This window comes from Nilaparvata lugens, chromosome 1 (genome assembly GCF_014356525.2).
Source record: "Nilaparvata lugens isolate BPH chromosome 1, ASM1435652v1, whole genome shotgun sequence".
In the NCBI taxonomy this organism is placed as follows: domain Eukaryota; kingdom Metazoa; phylum Arthropoda; class Insecta; order Hemiptera; family Delphacidae; genus Nilaparvata; species Nilaparvata lugens.
In genome coordinates this window covers 15,214,124-15,237,419 of record NC_052504.1, presented here as the reverse complement: position 1 = coordinate 15,237,419, position 23,296 = coordinate 15,214,124, and the positions used below count along the sequence as shown (strand labels likewise).

The 23,296-nt window shown below is 33.9% G+C and overlaps 2 protein-coding genes across 2 annotated transcripts in view; one reads left to right on the top strand and one right to left on the bottom strand.

Moving 5' to 3' along the window:
* The window catches only part of LOC111046158, an 8,637-nt gene extending 1,880 nt beyond the window's left edge, over nt 1-6,757 (top strand). The window contains exon 2 of the mRNA XM_022331652.2: nt 5,539-6,757. Within this exon, the coding sequence (XP_022187344.1) occupies nt 5,539-6,221 (683 nt within the window). The 3' untranslated portion in view covers nt 6,222-6,757. The remainder of the gene's footprint in view (nt 1-5,538) is intronic.
* On the bottom strand, nt 6,211-23,296 carry LOC111046157 (facilitated trehalose transporter Tret1). The gene is made up of 8 exons (XM_022331651.2): nt 22,016-23,296; nt 15,536-15,698; nt 14,860-14,995; nt 13,590-13,874; nt 10,873-11,261; nt 10,017-10,143; nt 9,018-9,184; nt 6,211-7,146 (listed from the first exon to the last, which is right to left on the bottom strand). Exons 1-8 carry the CDS (start codon nt 22,021-22,023, stop codon nt 6,760-6,762), a joined length of 1,662 nt encoding a protein of 553 aa, XP_022187343.2. The 5' UTR covers nt 22,024-23,296; the 3' UTR covers nt 6,211-6,759.

The following is a 23,296-nucleotide window of genomic DNA, read 5'->3' as shown; positions in this document are numbered from 1 at the left end:
GGAAACTCGACAAATTGAGTGAGGTCAATTGCATCAGTACAACACTTGGATGCGCACTGATATCAACCTACCGTACTCCGGACTGGTCCGTTCCCATAACAACTACCCTCATACAAGCCTGGAAAATCTACAATATAGACTGCCACAGTAGCGTATCCAGAAAAAAATTTCGGGGTGAGGGGGGTCATAACATTGGAGTAGAAAGCACCTCAACTTTGAGGCAGACACCGAGGGTGTGGGGAGTATGAAATTCACCCCACCAAAGAGGGGTCCAGGGGTACTCCCCCGGAAAATTTTGAAAATATATTTTCAATTTGGTGCGATTTTACGCAAATTTCTACTTGAAAGCAAACATTCCATTCAAGTTTTTTTGGTGATCAGTAGACTACTTAGGCTATTATTCCGATTTTCCCTTGAAAATTCCATAGGCATATGGGTTTTCGATTAAATAAATGGAATGGAATGGAGTCTTATTAGTCATTTAATATTGTTAAAAAAAAAGTGAATTTGTAGAAGGCCTACTCATTTATTAGATAACAAGCTAGAATGCTTCAATTTTGGCTATAAATTTGGCAATAAAGCACTATTCCAACCAACTTCATAGGTTTAGTTTTAACTTGATCAACAATTTTTTCAAATTTACATGATTTTTACTTGAGTGTTCAAACTTACATTGTTTTAGGTGGGGGGGGGGATAAAACATTTTAATTTCAAATATTAGGGGGATGTGTCCACGCTCAGTTTTAACTTGATTAAAACAATGGTTTTCCAATTTACATGATTTTTACTCGAGTGTTCAAGCTTACATTGGTTTGGGGGGGGATAAAACTTTTTTTTCAAATATTAGGGGGATGTGTCCCTCCTGTCCACGGTATTTTCGGAGGTACTCTATAGAAGAAGCTGCTGGAGCTTTGTTTGAGAATATGCATGGAACTAAATAAACTATAAGCTATATTGAATTTCTTTCTAATAATGATGGTAAAAAGTGAACTACCTAACTTTGAACTTTGAAGTGCTATCTGTAGTTTCTCTATCCCCTGCTATCTAGTCCCAACGCATGAAGAAATTACAGGGTTGCCAAATCGTGTAAAATTGCAACTTTCTCAAATTCCCAATTCAACGTCAGAATTGGATGTAGAATATCATCCCCGATATCCTAGTAGTACTAAAAAAGCTTCAGGGCTGAAGGATTAGAAGGAAATTTAATTTCTATGATAAAATTGGAAACATCGCGAAGATTTCTTTTTCTTTTGAATATCACTTCTTTCAGAATCATGTAGCGTCGTAATGCGTAATAATTTTATATCAAATCAACGGGAAGACTGTCTCCTTTCTATTGGTGTCTGGATCATTTTTATCAGACCCATAGATATTTTTTAATTTAATAATTATGTTCGTCAATGTCGAGACATTTCGAGCAGAAAACATGAAATTATCGACATGCTGGAAACTTTTTTGTTTCGAAAGATAAGTGGTTGGTGACAACGAGAAAGTTTCTCAGAAATAATTGAAATTGTGTTTTCAATTGTCAAAAGTAGTCGGAAGATCGTATTTTGGTCTCAAACGAATTTTAAAGTTAGAAGAGTGGCTGCATGGTATGCATTGTGTACCAAATTGTATGCTAAAGGCTGGCAATTTACAAGATTATTTGACTGAATTATTTCAAACGCAAGCAGCTGATTTCCTCTAGAAAGGCTGTAATGAAACACCGTCGAAGATTTATTTTCATTTTGAATATCACTTCTCTCAGAATCATGGGACGTCGTAATGCGTAATAATTTTATATCAAATTAACGGGGAGAATGTTTCCTTCCTATTGGTGTCTGGATCATTTTTATCCGACTTATAGTTATTTTTTAATTAATGATTATATTCGTCAATGTCGAGACATTTCGAGCAGAAAACATGAAATTTTCGACATGCTAGAAACTTTTTTGTTTCATAAGATAAGTAGTGAGAGCGAGAAAGTTTTCTCAGAAATAATAGAAATTATTTTTCCAATTGTCAAAAGATCGTATTTTGGTCTCCAAGGAATTTTAAAGTCAGGAGAGCGGCTGCATGGTATGCATTGTTTATACAATTTTATGCTGAAGGCTGGCAATTTACAAGATATTTGCCTGAATTATTTCAAACCGAAGCAGCTGATTGCCTCTAGAAAGGCTGTAATGAAACACTGCTTGGATTATTCGAGGCGAGGTTGTCATTTTCACTATTCATATAATCATGTGGCTTGCAGTTGCTGAATTTTTACTTTCCTTGCCCTATTACCATAGGTAAGGAAAGTACTGCTTTCCGAAAAAAATTAAGATACCCCAATTTCTTAATTTCTACAGGTTTCAAGGTCCCCTGAGTCCGAAAAAGTGGTTTTTGGGTATTGGTCTGTATGTGTGTGTGTGTGTGTGTACACGATATCTCATCTCCCAGTTAACGGAATGACTTGAAATTTGGAACGTAAGGTCCTTACACTATAAGGTTCCGACACGAACAATTTCGATCAAATTCAATCCAAGATGGCGGCTAAAATGGCGAAAATGTTGTCAAACACAGGGTTTTTCGCGATTTTCTCGAAAACGGCTCCAACGATTTTGATCAAATTCATACCTGAAATAGTCATTGATAAGCTCTATCAACTGCAACAAGTCCCATATCTGTAAAAATTTCAGGAGCTACGCCCCATCTATGCAAAGTTTGATTTTAGATTCTCAATTATATACAATAAACAAAAAAATACAATCCTCCTTCATATACAATTTAAACAACAAAATTCAAGTGGAAAAGATTGAGCATGAAAATCTCTGCAATTAATGTCCAGTAACATTTCCGTCTAAAATTGAAAATAAGCTTGAAATTCGAGAAAATGTGATTATTAAATTGCAAACTGTTGGCAACTGTTGGTTCTATTAAATCGTTCACTACGAAGAGATAGCAGACCTCGTGTGTTTCCAGCGTTATTTTTTTTTTCAAACATCTTTATTGCCCATAAAAAACAAAATACAAAATAAAAACTTACAAAAGAAATATTCTAGATTATAATATTATGCTATTTTACAAATAAATTAAAATTACATGGCACGACCCAGCAAGGGCAAAACCCTGACCGCTGAGTGAGAGTATCAGCTGCTTAGACAATATAAAAATTCATTTACTAATAATCAAAGCTACAAAAAATCGAAGTTAACAATAAATTACTAGTAATTATAATATTTGACTGATGTCGAAGAAAAATTTTTGTATCACCCACTTATTTATCTGTTCCATCCTCTGTCTACCCCTATTAGAAAGAGATTCTGACAATGCATTTGGCATGATATTTATTATTTTTGAGCTAAGATACCCCAATTGTCTTCGCACTATTGTCAAATCTGAATAGTTAATATTATAAATGTTATGATATGTAACTCTCAGGTTATACATAGAAACGTTATTATTCACTGTAAATTCATCCTTCCTCATCCTTGCATAGTAGAGAAGTTTCTTTATATAAATTTGACGTACTGTCATCACTTTAAATTCGGCAAATGTTTCACTACTAGAAAAAGCCCTTGGCTTATTAAGAATTGCTTTTATCATTTTTTGAAGTGTAAAAATTTTATTCATGAAAACATCATACGCTCCTCCCCATACCACTAACCCATATTGCAGCACCGATTGAACATAGGCAAAGTAAAGGATCCTAAGTAATTTAATGTCTAATATTTTACGGACTTTATAAAAGATAAAGGAAATAAATTTTAAGCGTTTACAGATATATTCTATATGAGGCTCCCACTTAAGGTTACAATCAACCATGATGCCCAGATACTTTATAGATTTTTCATTTTTTAGTTGAGGGCATGCACAATCCTTCCATTTCTCAAAATCACAATTTGTATGTATTTTTAAATTCATAGCATCATTTGGTTGACCAAATATTGTAGGAGAAAATGTAATATATTCAGTTTTTGATGTATTTATACTCAATGTATTAATATCAAGCCATTGTTTAACAATGGATATTACTCTTTCTGCTCTCGAGTACGTCTCTAACCATGAGCGGTCCTTAACTATTTTCATAACGGCAAGGAAAGTTGTGTGAGTGCGCCACATCAGATTTTTTCAATCGTTCTGTATTTTGTTTTTGTTGATCCCAGCTATTGATAGCATATGATGGCACACCATTCAGCCGCTATCCTTGACTTTTAAACTTCTTTAAGGCCAAAATACGCTCTTCCAAGTACGTTTTACAATTGGAAAAATAATTTCTATTATTTCTGAGAAACTTTCTCGCTTTCACCACCTACTTATCTTTTGAAACAAAAACGTTTCTAGCATGTCGAAAATTTCATGTTTTCTGCTCGAAATTTCTCGACATTGACGAACATAATCATTAATTAAAAAATAACTATAAGTCGGATAAAAATGATCCAGACACCAATAGGAAGGAGACATTCTCCCCGTTAATTTGATATAAAATTATTACGCATTACGACGTCCCATGATTCTGAGAGAAGTAATATTCAAAATGAAAACAAATCTTCGCGATGTTTCCAATTTTATCATAGAAGTTAAATTTCCTTTCAATCCTCCAACCCTGAAGCTTTTTTAGTACTACTAGGATATCGGGGATGATATTCTACAACTAATTCTGACGTTGAATTGGAAATTTGAGAAAGTTTCAATTTTACACGATTTGGCAACCCTGTAATTTCTTTGGATGGAGGACTGTCAATAAGAAAATAGCTCATTATATCATCATTGCTATCGCAGTGCTATTCTCTCATCCCTTATAAATACTTCATGACTTACATAGTAGAATACAACTAAAATATGGCATTAGATGCTAATTTTTGTGTCTGATCCAGCCACAAAAAAATTCAGTTTCCATTTCTGGATACGCCACTGGTCTACTTCCGCAACCTGCAATTGGGAAGTTTCGAGAAATTGTTTCGTTGAGACCTTGGATTAGAAATTGTTGGGCAAGATGGACAAATTCTTCTTCTTAATTTGAACCTCATCTTCTAGTCTTACCTTGATGAATTGTTTTCATGTTTTAAAAGTGTTTGCTTGTACTGAACCAACTTGAACAATTTTCTGTTTAAATCTTGTGATATTGACAGGCACCAAAATGTTCTAATCAATAAATGAATATTTCGATACTATAGGATAATATATTTTGACTTGTCATCTTACTTTTGTAACACCATCTATCTAGTTCACTAGTCATGAATGTAGGAAGAGGAATCAATAAACCATTTAATTATGTCATTTTTATAATGAAAATTTGAATAAATTTAAGAGTTGATCTCCAACTTTAATATTTTTCATAGATGTCTCAATAAATTCCACAAACGACTTTATAATAAAATTATAATTTTTGCAATAATTTCAACATTCAATCTACATTAATTATGATGTCAATGTGTCTACTTGCTCTGTATGAAGATTGTATGAAAATTTCTGGGTTTAAGCTTTCTTACTTTACTTTACTTGACGAAATCATTTTCAGCTAATGATAATTTTCTTTTAAAATTAAAGAACATTTATTCATTTTTGTTGCAGGACCAGCCACCAATGCGCCAGTCTTATTCCTCAGAAGAAATAATTGCAGCTACTCTTCAAAGATAGTTTCATCTAGAGCGTTGAGGTCGGGAGACATTTCTTCTCAGCTGCCACTCTTCTTATCCGGGACTTCTCAACTTGATTTGAATGTTCCATTCAAACTTCAACAACCAAAACTGCAAATCCTCGATCGACCAAATGACTTGTTAAGTACGATAATTGAAGCTCCAAAAATTTCAACGCTCATACCTTATGAGGACATTGCACCTGATAAGGAAATCTCAGAACCAGAACCGAAGCAGAAAATAGAAAAGCACGCTGTCCGAATGTTAATCATCCGCAAAAGGAAGATGAGAGTTCACAAAAGAAAGAAGTGGAGGAAAAAATTCAAGGAGCAGATAGCTAAAATGGAGATCAGGCGCAAAATTAAAAAAGAGAAAGAATTTCAGGCTGAGCTGATGGGAAAAGTGAAAGAAGCTGAAAAGTTCGATGCTCTCGTTTATGTGAAAGAGAAATTGGCAAAAGCCAACAAAGAGATAATTCCCTATCGATGGAAAGGTAAGAAACTTCCCGAATTTGTGATAAGGCATGAAATGGCATTTGCCAAGAAGAGATATGATAATAGACTGGCTTCAATAGAAAGAAGGAAAAACATGAATACAAAAGCAGCCGATTACAAGTAGCAATGTAATACAATGTCATATCTGTAGGCTTTTCAAATAAATGGTTCAGTTGTATATTAAAAGAACATTACATTTTTATTTGCCTTACTTCAAACATTAAGTTCAACTCTACAAAATGGAATGAGAAAAACTAAAACTCTGTGAATCTAATGGATTCTAATGATAATTTCCACAGCTAAAACTACAATAGTTTCTAGAAAAATCTTTTCACATTAGCCTAGTTTACATAACAAATATCACTAGCCTTAAAGTTTTACAAAAGTTCACTTCAAAAACAACATTGTAAGGCATTACAATGAATTTTTAGTCCTAGTATTGAAAAGTATTCAAGTGTTACATGAAAAAGAGTCATATAAAATAATACTTATATCCTCTGTAAATTACGTTCCGAAAGTATGTTAATATGCTATACTTAAAACTAGTTGGGAATTTTCATTCACACTACACTTGTCAGTCTTTAGAAATTGGTTCAAGCATGCTTTAAAATCTACGTTTCAATCTAGCACAAATTATCACAATAAACAATGTTCTCAATATTTCACGTCTTCAATGAACCTTCACTGGTGCAGAAGAGATACCCTGATGCAGGATACCAAAATGTTGCATGTCTTTTCTTTTCAGGCAAAAGATCTCCTTTATGAGTTTGCAAAACAACAGGCTTATTGTTATTCACAGTCGTGATTTTCGGCTTCTTGAGGGTGTCTGTTCTTCCCGAAAAGTAGTCCTCAATCTCCTGCAAGGTGCGTCCTTTGGTTTCTGGCAAATAGATGTAGAAATAGATGGTGCCCAGTAGAGATATGACGCCGTACAGGCAGAAGGTTCCCGGCTTGCTGATGGCATCTTGAATCAGAGGAAACGTTTTCACCACCAAAAATATGCTGAAGTGTGCAGTGCATGTTGTTAGGCCACCAATTATCCCTCTCACCTGAGAACAAAGTAAAATATCTTTTTAATAACTTGTGCAACTATTTTGATACATCTATATTCTTACCATACAAATACTATTTCTTCAGATATACTTCAGATTGACTTCATCAATGATCCATAACAAACATTTTTGAAAACTATAAGTTTTGCCCACGCATATAATATGAGTTGTACACATTATAATGTACTCCACCCCCTGAACTTATTCACCAGATTACACTCTGGTGATTGCTTGATCGGAAGTTGCTTTATCTTATTAGTTGATGAAAAACAATTTTTCAGTTGGATTGATGACAGTTCACTATTTTTTAATGTTATACTTTGTACACCTCTGGAAATAAATTAAAAATATGGAGCAATCATTTAAGAACTATTTGTATTGGTTGGTCATGTAGACTAGAATTTTGTGAAATTATCCTTTCTCATTTGAAATTACTGACGTGCAATCACTATTTTGATTGTGAATTTAGATCTCTGAATTATTTTTTTCATTAAATTATTATCCACTACAATAGCGATTCGAGTAAAAATTGCAATTAACAAGATATGATTGAATTCTGTAATCTGAAGTGATAAACGAGGTTAAGATGAGCTCGTTGAAGAGCGCTTGATGAGTAGTCCATTTTATTGAATGAATGATAATTGTATTCATCAATAATTATTTATCAACAGGAACAATCAATCGTTAGTCCAAATGAATTAGGTTTAAAAACAACAGAAAAATTATGAACATAAGCTAATGAAATATTTAAATAGGGCTACTTAAATATTGAATTATAGACAATTACTAGTAGCCTTGTTATATTTTATAAACACGACTAGTTTCATGAAAATGGCATGAGTGCTTTGTAGAATACAACAGGTTTACTAGTGATTTTCTATAATTGAACATAAACGAATTTATTAATTTTATATTTGAAAGAGAAGTAACTGTAACCGAATATGATGGGAATACCATATCTTCTTAAATTCATGGCTACTTATTTTTTATAGAATAAGATCATAGTACCCTTTTTTGAAAAGTATTTAATATAAAATAACAGATTGTGTTTTTACAATCTGCTATTTATATTAAAAACTTTCCTAGTTTTTCTATATTAAAAACTTTTCAAAAAAGGGTACTTTGATGTTATTTTATGAACTACGGGAATAATATACATCAGACAGCCTTCATAAGACTGTCATTTATGAGAAGAGAAGCAGGAAGAAAAATATGTTTGATACCGTACCAACTTCTGATCGGTCAGCTTAACAAGTGTTTGGAGTGCTTCTGAATCACTGACGCCACGGTCAGCCCAATTCACAAAGCAGTCCTAAGTAATCTTAATAATAAGTCAGAGATGACTTTCAGTTAGGATTGACTATGACCCAAAGAGCAGTTCAATTTCCACAAGCTTAACGTTTCACCACACATTTTTAACTGACAGGTAAACAGTCCTCTGTAACAGCTGACCTCCAAGAGCATACAAACTGCTGCATACTTGTAATGGAAGAAACTGGCAGTTCTGGCTCCTACTAACGTCCCGGTCTTTGACTGCACAGGGAAAGTCCAGTTTCCCTGGACTTGACTGGAATTGAAAATTTCCGGTGAAACGTTACGTTAGTGGCTAACCTAATGAACTAGCTTCCTGTCTTGGTAGTGTGAAGGAGGAGCTTGGATACTCCAAACTGTCACTGAACTCTCAATGAACTTTGGTAATCGAATTATTCAGTTGGTAGAATAATAATGTCGAGTGACCTGGCTGGCTCAGGTCTGGTGTCAGAGTTTCAGGGCCTCTGACATGACCTAACGACTGCTTTAAAGGCAGCCGGGACCGACGGCTGAAGAAAAGATTCTTAAAAGTTAAGTTGGTAGAAGAAAATATTCACCTTAGTTGGATAGACCTCTCCGATCATCACCCAAGGTACAACCAAGTAACCAATTGTCGAAGCTGCAATGAATATGAAAATCAAAGCTACCGGCAACCAAGGAGCTGAAGACTTGAAGTGGTACATGTAGACACCTAGCCCCACCATTGATGCACCACACAACACACCTGAAATTTACAATCGAACATTAAAACCAAGTTGTAATTTGAAGAGTATTCATCAATAAGAGTTCAATTTAATGCTATAACGATTTCTATCTCTTACTCATGGATTCATTGAATAATGATATCTGTAATGCAAACAATGAACGAGCAACGATTAAGTAACATAATTACTCAATAATACGCCCAAGTTATGTAACTTAAACTATTTTTCAAGATAAGCTCTAGAAGAATTTAATCCATTCACTGATCAAAGTACAGATTAAGTTGAACTATTTATGAAGATAACTCTTCAATAATTTAATCCATTCACTGATCAAAGTACAGAATAAGTCTAGAATTCTATGATCGTATCCATAACATAATGAAGATGATTCATGCATTACTATACGATGCCAAATATTTCTTAATGATCAATTTCTGCTATATATACTTCATGTAATATTATCAAAAACTGAAAGATATTGTTTTTTAAAGTGCGAAAGTATTGTATAGATATATATAGCTGAAATGCATCATTACGAAATATTTGGTATCATAATGCATGAATCATCTTCATTATGTGTTATATTGCATTAAAAATTATGTAAATAACTATGATTTAAGTGATTGAGAAATGAAATTCGCAATTCCTATAAAGATAACATAATATAGGCTAGCTAACGGTTATTGATAGCATTATTCTTCAAATACAAAGACTTCATCCTTCTCATCAATGAGTAAAACCTTTACTCAAGCCATCAGAAGAGAACCTAGGTCTATATGATAAGAACTTGTAATTATCGATCAAAATGTACTTGATATTTGAGAACTGTAGCCTCCTAATAATCATACTCACTTGAGACAAACGTCAATGGCCTTCGTCCACATTTTCTCATAACAATACAAGCAACGACTGTGAACACCAATCTCACGATGCCAAGTAGAACTGTAGCCAGATATTTATTCATATTGGCTCCTGAATCCTGTAAAATACAAAACAGATCACTTGAATGTTTTAAGAAGTACAACTAATTAAAAGTCAAATGAAAATGACTGAGTGATGATCTAAGGCTGAAAAATCAAATGAGAGATCAAACTTCAATAAATGTGCAGTAATTGTCAACATATAATAAATATTAAAATTATATTCTTCAATACTCTTATTTGACATTTCATTCAATTTTTTTTCAAGGATGTAACTTCAAAGTTGAATTTATTGAAAGATTAGTGTGAAGTAATAGTGATTTAGCTTATGCATTTTATTATGATAGGCTACGGTATGAAAACCGCAAACCACGTTTCCAACTGTTAATACGTTTGATTCCATTGTACAACCCTACACAAGGATATCCTTGCTCAGTTTCATTTTATATCATAGTGAAAATTAATAGACTGAATTCAGTGTTCCGTCTTTCCATTATTTGTTCATTATTTCTGTCTGTCCATTAAGTGACGATTCCGCATCCACACTATATTACCATCTTACAAGAGAGAGTAAAGCAAAATGAACAGTTGCTTATTACCACAACATCATTATTAACATGCGTTTTTTGGTTGTTGTAGGAAGACTAGAGACTTAGTCATTGAAGTTTTTTAGTTGCTGTTGACTTATTAGTCATTGAAACTTTTTAAAGTTGACTTATTAGTCATAAAAGCTTTCTACTTGTTGTCGAGAGACTTGGAACTTGAGTCGTTGAAGTGGAAAATCTCACCTTGAAAACTTCAACCGCATAGAATGTGACTGGATTGACGCCGGAAAACTGATAGATGACGAAGTAGAGGGCGAGAATGACGAACGGCTTGAGCGCCGACGGATGGATGAGCGCCTGGATGGTCTCCTTCCAGGTGAGCGAGTGCGCCAGGTTGTTCTTGTTGGAGTAGGCGACCATGTCCTGCAGTTCTTGCTCGACGTCGCAGGTGGGACCTCGCAGCTTGACGAGCGACTTGCGACACTTGTCCACCTGGCCGTGCGACAGCAGCCAAGATGGCGTCTCAGGCAGGAAGAAGCAGCAGATGAACGCCACTGTCGGTACTGTACTGCTCAGCAGAGCCACCAGCTTCCAGCTGTACAGCGCGCCGAACATGTACTCCAGGGTCACTCCTGAAAAGTCAATTGATCAGTTGAAGCACCGGATAACCATAGAATAAAACATTCTTTTATTAGCGTATATAATAGTTTTCTCTACGGTGAACTAAGTAACTAGAGAAATTTTTCTCATTACCCACGACTCAAGTTGGCGTCATCCTCAGCAAGAGATCAAAAACTAGAACTATTAATAAAACTAAAATTCAAATTTTATGATCCTATGAAGACTTCTTTCTGCCCACAGAAGATGTTGGCAAGAGGGAAAACAGCTGTAGGAGATTGAAATGAGCAGTACTATTGCAAAAAATTTTCGCCTGGCCTGGGGCCTGTTTCATAAAAGTTACAAGTCCTGTAATACAGGAGAATCACCATTCCAATTACATGCTCAATATAGCCGATAAAATCAGCTGTTCCTGTATTACAGGAATTCTAATTTTTTATGAAACAGGCCCCTGGGACTCGAATTCAAAGTCTCTAAGTCTTCGGTCGAACGCCCTTAATATTTGCTGTTTGCAGGAGTCTTCAGAGAATTATTATACTTTATATACATGCCTTATTTGCATTTTTGTCTAATTTAACATTGCGTTAAAAAATAAACTACACACATTTCTAGTTTCCAGAATATTGGAGGGAGGACAGTTTTCATTTTTGAAATATTGGGGAGGACGTCCCATTGTCGCCCATGATTGTAAGATGTATTAAATTATTCTTTTTGTATTCTTTCTTAACACACACACATATAGGAACATCAGATCAATTGATAGATACTACACACAGCCGTTGAGCATCAGCTTGTACGGTAACAATCATCTTTATTAATAATTAATTTCATCAATCTAATAAGTGGGCTTCGTGCCATGATAACCGACGATTGAATTGAGAGAGTGAGTCATTGAAAAGCTTTTCATTGAGTAATCAAATTTAAATAGTAAGCCGTCTGATGAAGTATTTCAATATTCAGAGCTGATTGCTATATTATAGCGAATTCCCGTGTGCCAGTACAAAGGCTCTGATTATTCAGTTATCACAAGCGTTGAATTATTTCTATTGCACATGCGAGTTTCAAGCATTGATAATTTTGAATAACCAATAAATACCTAACTCTATCTATCTGTCCTTGACAATTGACAAATTCTAATAGAGTTAGTTTATCGCTTGAAGAATAATGATTTAATAAACAGAATTATTATTTATTGATTACATTTACATAAATCTGTCAAACAATTGATTTAATCTATCAAGATCCAAACATCACATTAGTTTCTATCTAGGGTGTCGGACTGAAACATGCGACCATTACACTAATGATTTAATATCCAAAAAACGACAGTTGGTTACTTGCCAGTGGTAGCAAATAATTCATCATAATGATCGGTATCGTACACCAGATACGGTACCAGATCTCTTCAACTGAAATAAATAATATATATGGAAATCCAGGTACCTTTTTATATTTTATTTGAAGGTAATTGGGGCCTTCAGTTAAAGTAATAAAATATGAAATGATAATAAAATAATTATTATAAAAATTGAATAGCCCAATCTATAATACTAATAATAATAGAATATGAAAAAGGGTAACTGGATTTATTTTATTTCAGAAAAAATCATCACTTGGGGGGGGGGGGGTGATTGGGGTAACCCGCCTCGTTCGACTCCCCCCACTCGTAAAATTGTTGAAGATTTTAATCGAAAACAGCATTTGAGAAATTTATTTTTTAATATTAATAAGAGTTAAGTATGACTTAACTTAACTCTTATTAATATTAAGATTATTTTTGAATTACTTTATTAAATTAGAACTTGGAGAGTTTTATTAGAACTGGCGACCCTTGGCTTAATTTTTAACATATACCCTCAACATTTTTTTTCAAACACCACTTGAAAAGGTTGGGGGTGACTCCTCCCCCAATCAGATGCCCAATTCACCAAAACCACACTCACACTGAACTAATACCAATTGATAATTATTTTGAATTGAATGAAAAAGACTAAGAAATTATCAAAAAACCACAGATTTATTGATACTTGGAAAGACGGGTTTCGGTTATTACACCGCCAATACACCGGTGTAATAACCGAAACCGGTCTTTCTAAGTATCAATAAATCTGTGGTTTTTTGACAATTTCTTAGTCTTTTTCATTCAATATGGATAATTACCACAATATCAACTTCTCAACTACACAAAAAGGGAATTAATAATTTATCTGATAGAAACTGTACTTCTCTGATGTGGCTGTACTTTTACTGAACCTCTCGACATAATAAATACCTATCCTAGTTTATGATTTAATTTAACAAAATCAACCGTTTTTGTGTTCAATTGGGTGAATGATTCTCACCTAAGGAGACTCCAACCGAAGCCATGGCAGCCAGCATGCCTCTGAGATGAGGCTGAGTCACTTCACCGGTGTAAACCCGGGCTGGAGCTCCGACCATCCCACAGCCGAGTCCGACCAACAGTCGTCCGATGTAGATCTCCTCCACTCGGGTTGCCTGGGCGATGATCAGCCAGCCTATTATCATGGGAATCTGTGTGATGAGCAGAGTTCTCTTCCTGCCCATCAGGTCCATCAGGTAGCCACTCAGAATGCAGCCTATAGGTGTAGTCACAGCAGACAGACTGGCTGAAAACAGAAATCAAAATCTGCAATTGAAGAATAGATCAAAATGTTATCAGTAACATATTAATGCGTCCAGACTTTACAAGTAATTGCCGTTTGCACAGTGTCAGTTTAAACCAAATTTCATTTTAAACCGGATTTTTTTTAATTTATTTACAATGCAAATGACACTAATGTAATAACATTGAAAGATGAAATAATAAGGTAATCCTTGTTCTATTTTTCTTCCAAATTTATAAGTGACAAAGTCCAAAATAAGGTTAGAATTTCACGTGTACAATTTTTATAAAATTTTAGTCCAAAATAAACGTTAAAACTATAAATTCATATATCAAGTCTCGTTTGTTATAAATTGGATCATTTTGAGCTTTAGCCACCAGCTGATTTAATTCAGTTTGAGCTTTGGTGTGCAAACGGCCCTAAGTTGAAAGTACCTACCATTGTAAAAGTGAGAAAAGTGTTTCATAAAGTTCAGTATCGTAATAAGTTTAGATGGAAGTTTTCTAAGAAACTAAAATCAATTTAAAATCGGTCAAAAGTGTGATGAATTTGATAAGATTTAAAAATTGTATTGGAGATAAGTAGAAGCTCCAATGCTTTCCGTCATTTCCTCAAATGTTAATTGAAGGTCGATCTCTGTTGAAGCATAATATATGGATTCTCACAAACAGATCAATAACCTTCACTGACGTTTGTATAAAACAGTGCAACACAACAACTGTCAATGTTGAAAATTAATCTATTCATCGTCACGACCTAGTCAAAATATTTTATATCCATAGAATTGTATTTTATATTTATATAATTGAGAATAATGATAGGCTATCGTCTATCTATATTATCATAGAGAAACAATAGCGTAAGTGTGTTTCTATTAATTATGCTATTGTTTCTCTATGATATTATACAGAAGAAAGTTTATCAATACTGAATGTAAGCTAATGTTATGAAAGCTATTTTGTCACAAAAATGTTTTAAAGAAACTCACCTATCCAGGATGCCTGGAATTTGTCAATCTTGATTTCGCTACTCAGATCTTCAAGTTGTGGTATAGCAACGGCTGAGAATCCAAATGTCATTCCTGTATTTATTGTGCCTATGTTGGCAGCAAATGATGAGATCACCTGAAAAAAGGAACCTCATTGAATCTCATTCCCTTAACGCTTTGTTGATTGGCGAATGCAATAGATAATTTTGTTCGTACATTATCAAATGCAATAGACTCTTTTTCACAATATAAAGATTCTTGGCTTTGTCATTTCGTAGAAGAATCAAGTCTATGCTTTTTAGTACAAGCTACACACTTAAGTAGCAGTTGTTTAATCGAAGAAATTGATTTGATGTACAACCAAGACACTGCACAACAAAGACAAATCAATCTCAATTTCAATAATGTGCAGAATTAATATCGTGGAATTACTATTATTGAAATCTATTTGTGGCAGTAATTGTTATTCATTTCTACAGCGAATTAAATTTTGATAATGAAGAGAACTCCGATCAGATATTCAAACCCATGATTGAGTCTCACCTACGGTGTATCACCTCATCCACTTAATCTTTTCAACAGTGAATTAAAAAGTATTATTTACAGTCATACTCTTCGCTAGAAATAATTGAATCAGTGAAAAGATGAAGCAAACTATTTCAATTATTGTTCTTACCTGTCTGAAGGAGCTTCCTTTTCTTCTTTTAGCAGGCTGTATGAGTTTGACAGATCCTTCCAGAACACTCTTATCCTCAATTGGTTTTATTTTGATGTTGTTGGGCTGGACGAGTGCTTTCAGGCTCTCCACATCCACGTTCTTGTGGATCCCATTCTTTGATCTGAAAATAAAATACCATAACTTGTTAGAAAAACCTTTTCAATAGGTGGAATAATTGTTCATTTTTTTAATGTGGGTAGAGTTGCAATAAATTTCAACAATATAATATTATCCTAACTCTCGATACCTTTTTCAGTTATTCGAAAGTATTTCAGTAAATGGAGCCGAATTGAAATCTTCAAATATCATTCAAGTATCTTATAAATGCAACGATTCCCTTTTTCTTTGCAATTACAACTTGTCCGATGGTGGGGGGGGGTGGAATAGCAAATAGTTATACTACATTATACTACAAAGAAGATTACAAAAGGGTAACATTTCAAAAATCATGACAAATACCTACAACCATTTTATCTACAGAAAAACAAAACTAGCGATAAAGAAATGCACTCACATTAGACACGACAAAGTTTATGGATTTTTATATGGTTAAGTAAGCACATTTTACAATCAGCAACAGTTTACGAAAGCAAACTAATTGCGCAATTGTCAATGGAAAAATTGTTTTAGCCTAATCTCTACAACGTATAAAGAAAATGGCACTACAATCTTTCCAGCCATTCAAACTGCCTGTTTTCACTTCAAATCCGGTCATGTTTCTTCAAGCATTTACTGCGTTGTTAGTCGTACACTATTTTCTTCCACTAACTATTTTTTTTTTTGTTTTCTAGAGAGGGGTTCAATTGTTTTCAAAATAATTCAATCGATAAAACTCTCACCTTGAATAAAAGCTCAATTCATAATTCATATACATACAAACCTCAAGTATAAAACGCAAGATGTAGGGAGGATAAATAATGTACAATAATATTCTTTATGGTTGTTTTCATATCTAAATTTGGAAGAGAGTACAGGAATAATAGCATTGGAAATCTTGAACGGTTTGAAAAATGATTAGGAAATCATTTATCTATGGATGACGTGAAGCTCTTGACCTTTCAGCGGTTTTTACAATTATCTTAGATTTCGATAAAGGGGATCGAACAGTAGGATTCATAGTTGTAGGCTTCATAGGTATCGTGCCAGTACTGTACTCAATACAACATACACTCCATCAGCATGCAATAAAGAGTTTCTTTGTATCTGCTGGAAGTAAATCGAGAACGTAAAAAACGATAAGTTTTCATGTAGCTGATAAGAACGCCTATCTCGAACACAAAGTATCTAAAAAACATATTTTTCCCTGTTGCCGGTTCCGTACTTGTCGACTTGCTTTGAATTATCCAACAGCTCCTTCCCATTCCCAGTTAGGCTACCCGGAACACATGGGTGCCATTTTTTTTTACTGTGTGTTATTCAAATCACTCGTGAACTTCTAAACATTTCAAAATTGGCAGACTTTCTTAAGCCTAATTTAGATAGTACCCCCTCTTCCTTATTTCAGTCTTTCTATCTATGCTATTTAAATCCACAGTGAATGATTTGCATCAATTGAATTAATTAAATGAGTGATAATTCCTCGATTCCTGTTCAATATGCGATAATTTTTTAGTAGTTTTTAAACTGAATAATAGTTTTTTCTATAATTTGTGTATGTTTTATCACATACATGATCACTTAATTTTTTTGTTGACAGTTTTGTTTACAGAGAGAATTCCAAAACTTAATTTTTTTTTCAAATTCCTTACCGTATGTATTGGAAATCAAACATAATAATTATCGGGAGTTTTGTACTGTAAAACTTGTTCCGTGAGTAGGCCTATTCTGAGTGTTTCAGTGATGATAGTTTTGCCATCTGAGGGGAATGGAAATTTCTGCCCCCGTCAACCCCTCCAATAATCATTACAGTAATAATCACCCCCTCAATAATCAATATTCTCACCAGAAACGTAAAATTAAAGCGCCAAATTATAAGTTTTCAATTTTATTTTTACCTATCAAACTTTTCAATGACTTCAGAAATATGAATTCAAAAACTGGAACGATTGAGCTTACATTCCAATTTTATTGACATTTTCTAAACTATATTCATCAACCTGAATTCTAGAATTACTCTATTTTTATTCTACTTTCACCCTATATTACTAGTAAACCTGGTCAGTATCATTTCCCCCCACCCGGTCAGAAGCCCCCCCCCCCCCGTAAGTAATTCTAAGCCTAATAATAAAGAGTAACAATTTGCATATTTGGAAATTAAATATCAATAGACCTAATAGAAATAGTAATGCTACATCTATTAGAAGGAATAAAATTCACGGCCTTCATATTTTTTCAATCTAGACCAGAGCACATTTATGAACAGGAAGCTGTTTGCTAGCTCACTGATAAAATAAGATAAACACTTCAAGTGCGGAATGTTATTGTTATTATTTGATTGTTGATAAGGATGAAAGCAGGCTTGGTCACACATTTATATTAAAATTCATATACATTTGAAAAAGAAATTTATCCAAAATTTTGATATCCCGATTCCTAATATTGATAGGATCTTTTCTTGGAATTACTCTAATTTTTCGACTTTTTCGTGGAATAATGTTGAAATATCATGAGAAAAAGGAAAATGTATCCTTTATTTGGTAGATAATCAACTTACATTATTATTAGCAAGGTGCCTATGTATTGTAAATATTTAAAATAGCGAATGATTCATAACCACATCTTGTTGATACCACTTTTCTTGTGCTTAGATATTTCACGGAAAAATGAAATTGAACGTAATACAATTATTTCAATAAATAATTTTTCCCACTGCAATATGACAGTATTTTTATGAGACAAACCGAGACAGTATGAAGTGATTCATTCCTCTTGTACCTTGTGGTGATGAGATTGTGAGACCTTTATAATTATCTCTTCTGTATTCGAGCGTTCCGTCCCAAACATTTCACTGGCAAGAACATTAAGCATTCTTGATATTCAATTAAATTTCAATTGAAATTAAACTTTTCTTATGAATTATGATCTAATTGAAATCGGTACTCAACGGCGCCCTTTATATGGAACCCTCATGTGAAATATAAAATTACATCTTTAATATTTTTAAATCTGATGAAAAATTGTTAGATTGAAGGTTCAAGAGAAAATTCAATTCAGTGGTCAAGGTATTCCAATTGGACTGAAGTAAAATATCCCCACTTATAGTATTTCTCACAATAGTTCAACTTGCGAAATACAATTCAAGCCAACACATGATAGCATCTTAGACAACGAGAGATTCTCCAAAATATCTGATTTGAGATTCTTTAAAGAATCTCTCCTAGGCTTCGACAGCATTTTATTATTGTGATAATGTCTTGAATCGAATTCTCTGCATCAAAACAGTACGAAAACATCACAATTTTCTGAAGAGATTCTCCAAAATATCTGATTAGAGATTCTTTAAAGTATCTCTCCTAGGCTTCGACAGCATTTTATTATTGTAATAATGGCGTGAATAGAATTCTCTGCAACAAAACAGTACGAAAACATCACGATTCATACTAAAATAATTCTAATACATCTTTCAATCGAAGATGTAAGCAAAACTTTTAAAAAATGAAGTATCATAATACCTATAAGTTGCAATGCCAACCTTGACAGCGAAAACCACTTCAATTAGCATATTAAAATTGGTGATATACAAAAGTGATAATTCAATTTGTGTAGTTGGCAAGAATGATTTAAACTCAAAATTTCTAACAACCATAGTGTACAACATATTGAGAAAGAAAGACTGTAGATTGTAAGATTTATGCTATTTATGGTTATTGTACCATTGATAGCCAACTCAATAATGGAAATCCACTGAGTGTCTGATTGCATCATAGGTCACTAGTACCGGTATTTTAGAGGGATCGGACAGCAATAAATAATAATGTACTGCGAAGTACCCGCATTTTATGCAAATTAAAATGAAATGGGAATAGAATTTGAAAAGAATATACGTGGAAGATGTGGGAAAGGAGTATAGATCCACACAAATCTAATGGTTGAATAATGAGAAGAATAGATGTGTCAAATGAGCGTCCCAGTAATCTACCAAGATACATCATAAATTTCTCTCTCTCTCTCTCTCTCACTACGTGGCCGAACAACAACTGATTTTGTTGGATATGGCTGTTTTCGGAAAATTTCCATAATAAATTAAACTGTTCTTTTTAATAGTTTTCGATCTGAACATAAAACGCTTCAGAAATATTTTAAAAGCAGAGTTGTAAAAAATGATCATATTCACTATCAAGATTTTTTGTAGTGAATTTGCCTACCCCAAAACCGGTTTTATAAATAATAGTTTGTGCCGAAGCTTCTCCTGAAATTCTCATTTTCCACAGAGGTATAGGTATCCGATAATAAAGAAAGGCTTTATTTTATGATTACACTAAGCGAATGTCTCTTTCGACTCTATTTTGGCTCGATTCTATTCAATCGTCAACTAATTAAAGAGCTTTCAATTTACATTTTTCACAGCCATAAGTGATTGAATTTATTCTACTGTCTACTTTATTGGAACCAAATACCGGTACATGTTTCTTCGGTTGTAAGATTAAGACCCGGTTGCACAAAAGCCGGTTAATTTTAACCGTGATTAATTTCACGATAACCAGTCACAGAAGACCTTTTTTTGATAAGGCTGCTTCTCTGATTGGTCCCCGTGGGATTAATCACGATTAAAATTTAACCAGCTTTTGTGCAACCGGCACTGAAAAAAGAAGTTATAAAAGGGAAGTTTTCATAGGCCTACTGAATGGAATTGATCTACTTAATTATCTCCAGCCAAAATTATTTTTCGAATTGCTTTGCATAACAATGATTTTCATGCGACGGGAAAACGTCGGTTTGGAGAATCAAAATAAAAATCAAAACCAAATAAAAATTTAGAGGACCAGAATAAAAAGTTGTCAAGTATTCAAGTAATGAGAAAAATATAAGTTGTAAGGGCTGTGAATATCTTCTACGTGTCATCAATATTTCAACAGAAAGTAATATTGAGAAGTTATTGATTAAGTTAGGAACATATCACATTCAAAATTAGTTATCCGATTCTCATCTTCATTACTTCATTGCATGTATTCTGTTTTATTACTCAGTCTCATATTCATAATTTCCTATAATCAACTCATAAGAAATTTATGATTCAAATCAGGTGGGCAGCCGAGCTGATGTGTTACAACTAAGCTCTCATCAACTAATTAGTTGATCTGAAGTGATTAGTTCACGAAGTAATTAAGCGATCGACCAAAATCATGAGGTTTATTTTTGAGTGTGAGTAGCCTACTGTGTAGGCTATCATTTTAAGGTTTTAAGGACACCCTTATAGCCGACGAATCCATGAATCATTTGTATTATGCATTTGTATAAGACTCCATAAAACAAGCTTCAACCTTCACTGAAGATCAATATATTTATTGCACCACAAACAACAAAGATAATCGAGGTTAACACCTGCACACTGCACACGTCTAGCAAACAAATTGAAAACGTTCGCTCAAACTCTTTCTCTTCGTCAACTCTTTTCTCCCAAGTATATATGCCGGTCTATTTCCCTCTCTTTTTTATTTAAACAATAGCGATAAGTGTTTGATCCATCAACAGTTTTTCATGCGATCAACGGTTTTTGTCTGTCAACTAGGAGTTAGCCGGTTTCACAAAATATCAAATAAATTAATCTACGGCCGCTTTTCCGACTGTCGGCATATTTATTTGATTTTGGGTGAATACGAGTTATGATCACGAAACACATAAAAATAAGATAGAAAGTGTCTACAATAAAAAATTATGTCTTGTTCTACAGTTGAATAGAATAGAATATGGAATATATTTTACGTTTCTAGACGTTATTCATAGTATTTGTTGTCTCCCCAAATAATTCCAATGTCATGGATTTCATTAGAAATCTTACTTTCCTAAAGGGGAGGTTGTTGACATGAGGGCTGAGGGAAATAAGTGAAATTAAACATAATTTATTTGATCAAGACTGTATATATTTAGTTTTGTGTAATGTAGCCTAGTATATGAATCAAAATTCGGGAGGAACAGTTTTGGGCTTTGACTATTGGTCCTCCTCCTCCCCCAAATATTTTAATGGATAATTTTGAATTGATAAATTGGAATATAATGTTCAGTATATGCTTAAATGCAGATAAGTCTGCATATGATATACCTTTATGTTGTATACTCCAAGCCTTTTCAGGAAATGAACTCCTATGTTGATAATGTTTATATAATATCAGATGTTGATTAAAACAAATGACATTGATTAATAATGGCTCTTCGTGAGTAATTGAAGACAAAACGTGTCATGGGATTTGGTATACACATTTTGGGATTGGGGATTTCCATAAAAACCACACTGGATGCTACATTTTTCATTAAAACTAAATAATTGAATATAATACTCACCCCATCATCTTGCTAGTGGAATAAGGAAACTGATTATCTGGAATGAAAAACTGGAGTAATGAAGCTGATGAAATTAATTAAAACAAATGCACCACTACTGAACCACTCCGCGTAATAATCAACCATCTCATTGAACGTTCACTGACAGACTGACCTGCGGAGCGCGCGCCTATGTCGTTTTATATTCAACGCAAGACGCCGTCTGGCTTCGGCTGCTAAAAACGTAAACAAAATAGTCACCTCGCGTTGTGACCTTGCAATCAGCTGTGCCCTCCGCGCCCTAACAACAAACCCATCCACGTTTTTTTTCTTGAAGGGCTGAGACCCGAAACCGCACTTCAGTCTCCAGAAATCCTTTTATTTTCCATCTGCTCTGTGCACTACGCAGTTTGCAACTTTTTTAGTTGTAGACACTTTTTTCAAAACGTGTTCTGAAGGAGTCACCACTCTCCAAGCAGCTGGAGGTCAAAATCTCTTTTTCGCTCTGAAGCTGTTTACAATTTTTTTCGTCATGAGGGGACAATATCGAAAATTTCAAGACACTATTTAGAACCCTTGCAGATATGCAGGATGCAGGAGGCTACGAGCCTTATGCATTTAGGCAGACCTGATTTCTAGAAAATATAGGCTATACAAAAAATTTAAAACATGATAAATTGTAGTCGAATTCGAGCCGTAATATTTGAGAAGCTTGATTTGCAAAACAGTATTTTTTATAATGATTACTCTGTTGGCGTTGTGGGTGTTGTCTGATTAGATAGAACAACTATACCAAAATGAAAGTATTTTTTTGTTTCTAACTATTATAGTAGGCATAGGCCTACTCCAATCTCTGTTCCCGACAAGCATTTATTGTTTCAAACTCGTTATTGAATTTGACTATAAATCAAATATTTAACAGGCTCATAACAAAAACAAGCAAACTATTTCTAAATAATAATAAGCCGCCTTTCCAAAAGACAGCTCGCTTATTACGAGTTGTGTTATCTATGTAGGCTAAATGTTTACCGTTAGTAAAGGACAACAAACCATGCAAATAGGTTACTCTGATTCATAGTTGAATAGAGAAATAACGCAGGTTTAAATAAAAATGTGAAATTCTAGAGACTAATATTTGGTTTAGTCGATTTGTTTTCGTAGAGAGTAAACATAAATAATGATTGACAATTTGAGAAACACATTTCATCTTTCTTTCAGTAATATAGTGATAGAAACATTCCGAAGGAGAGTGAAAAGTTGAGGAGTTCAATGTTTCTTTGGCAGCCAACAAGGACCAACTAT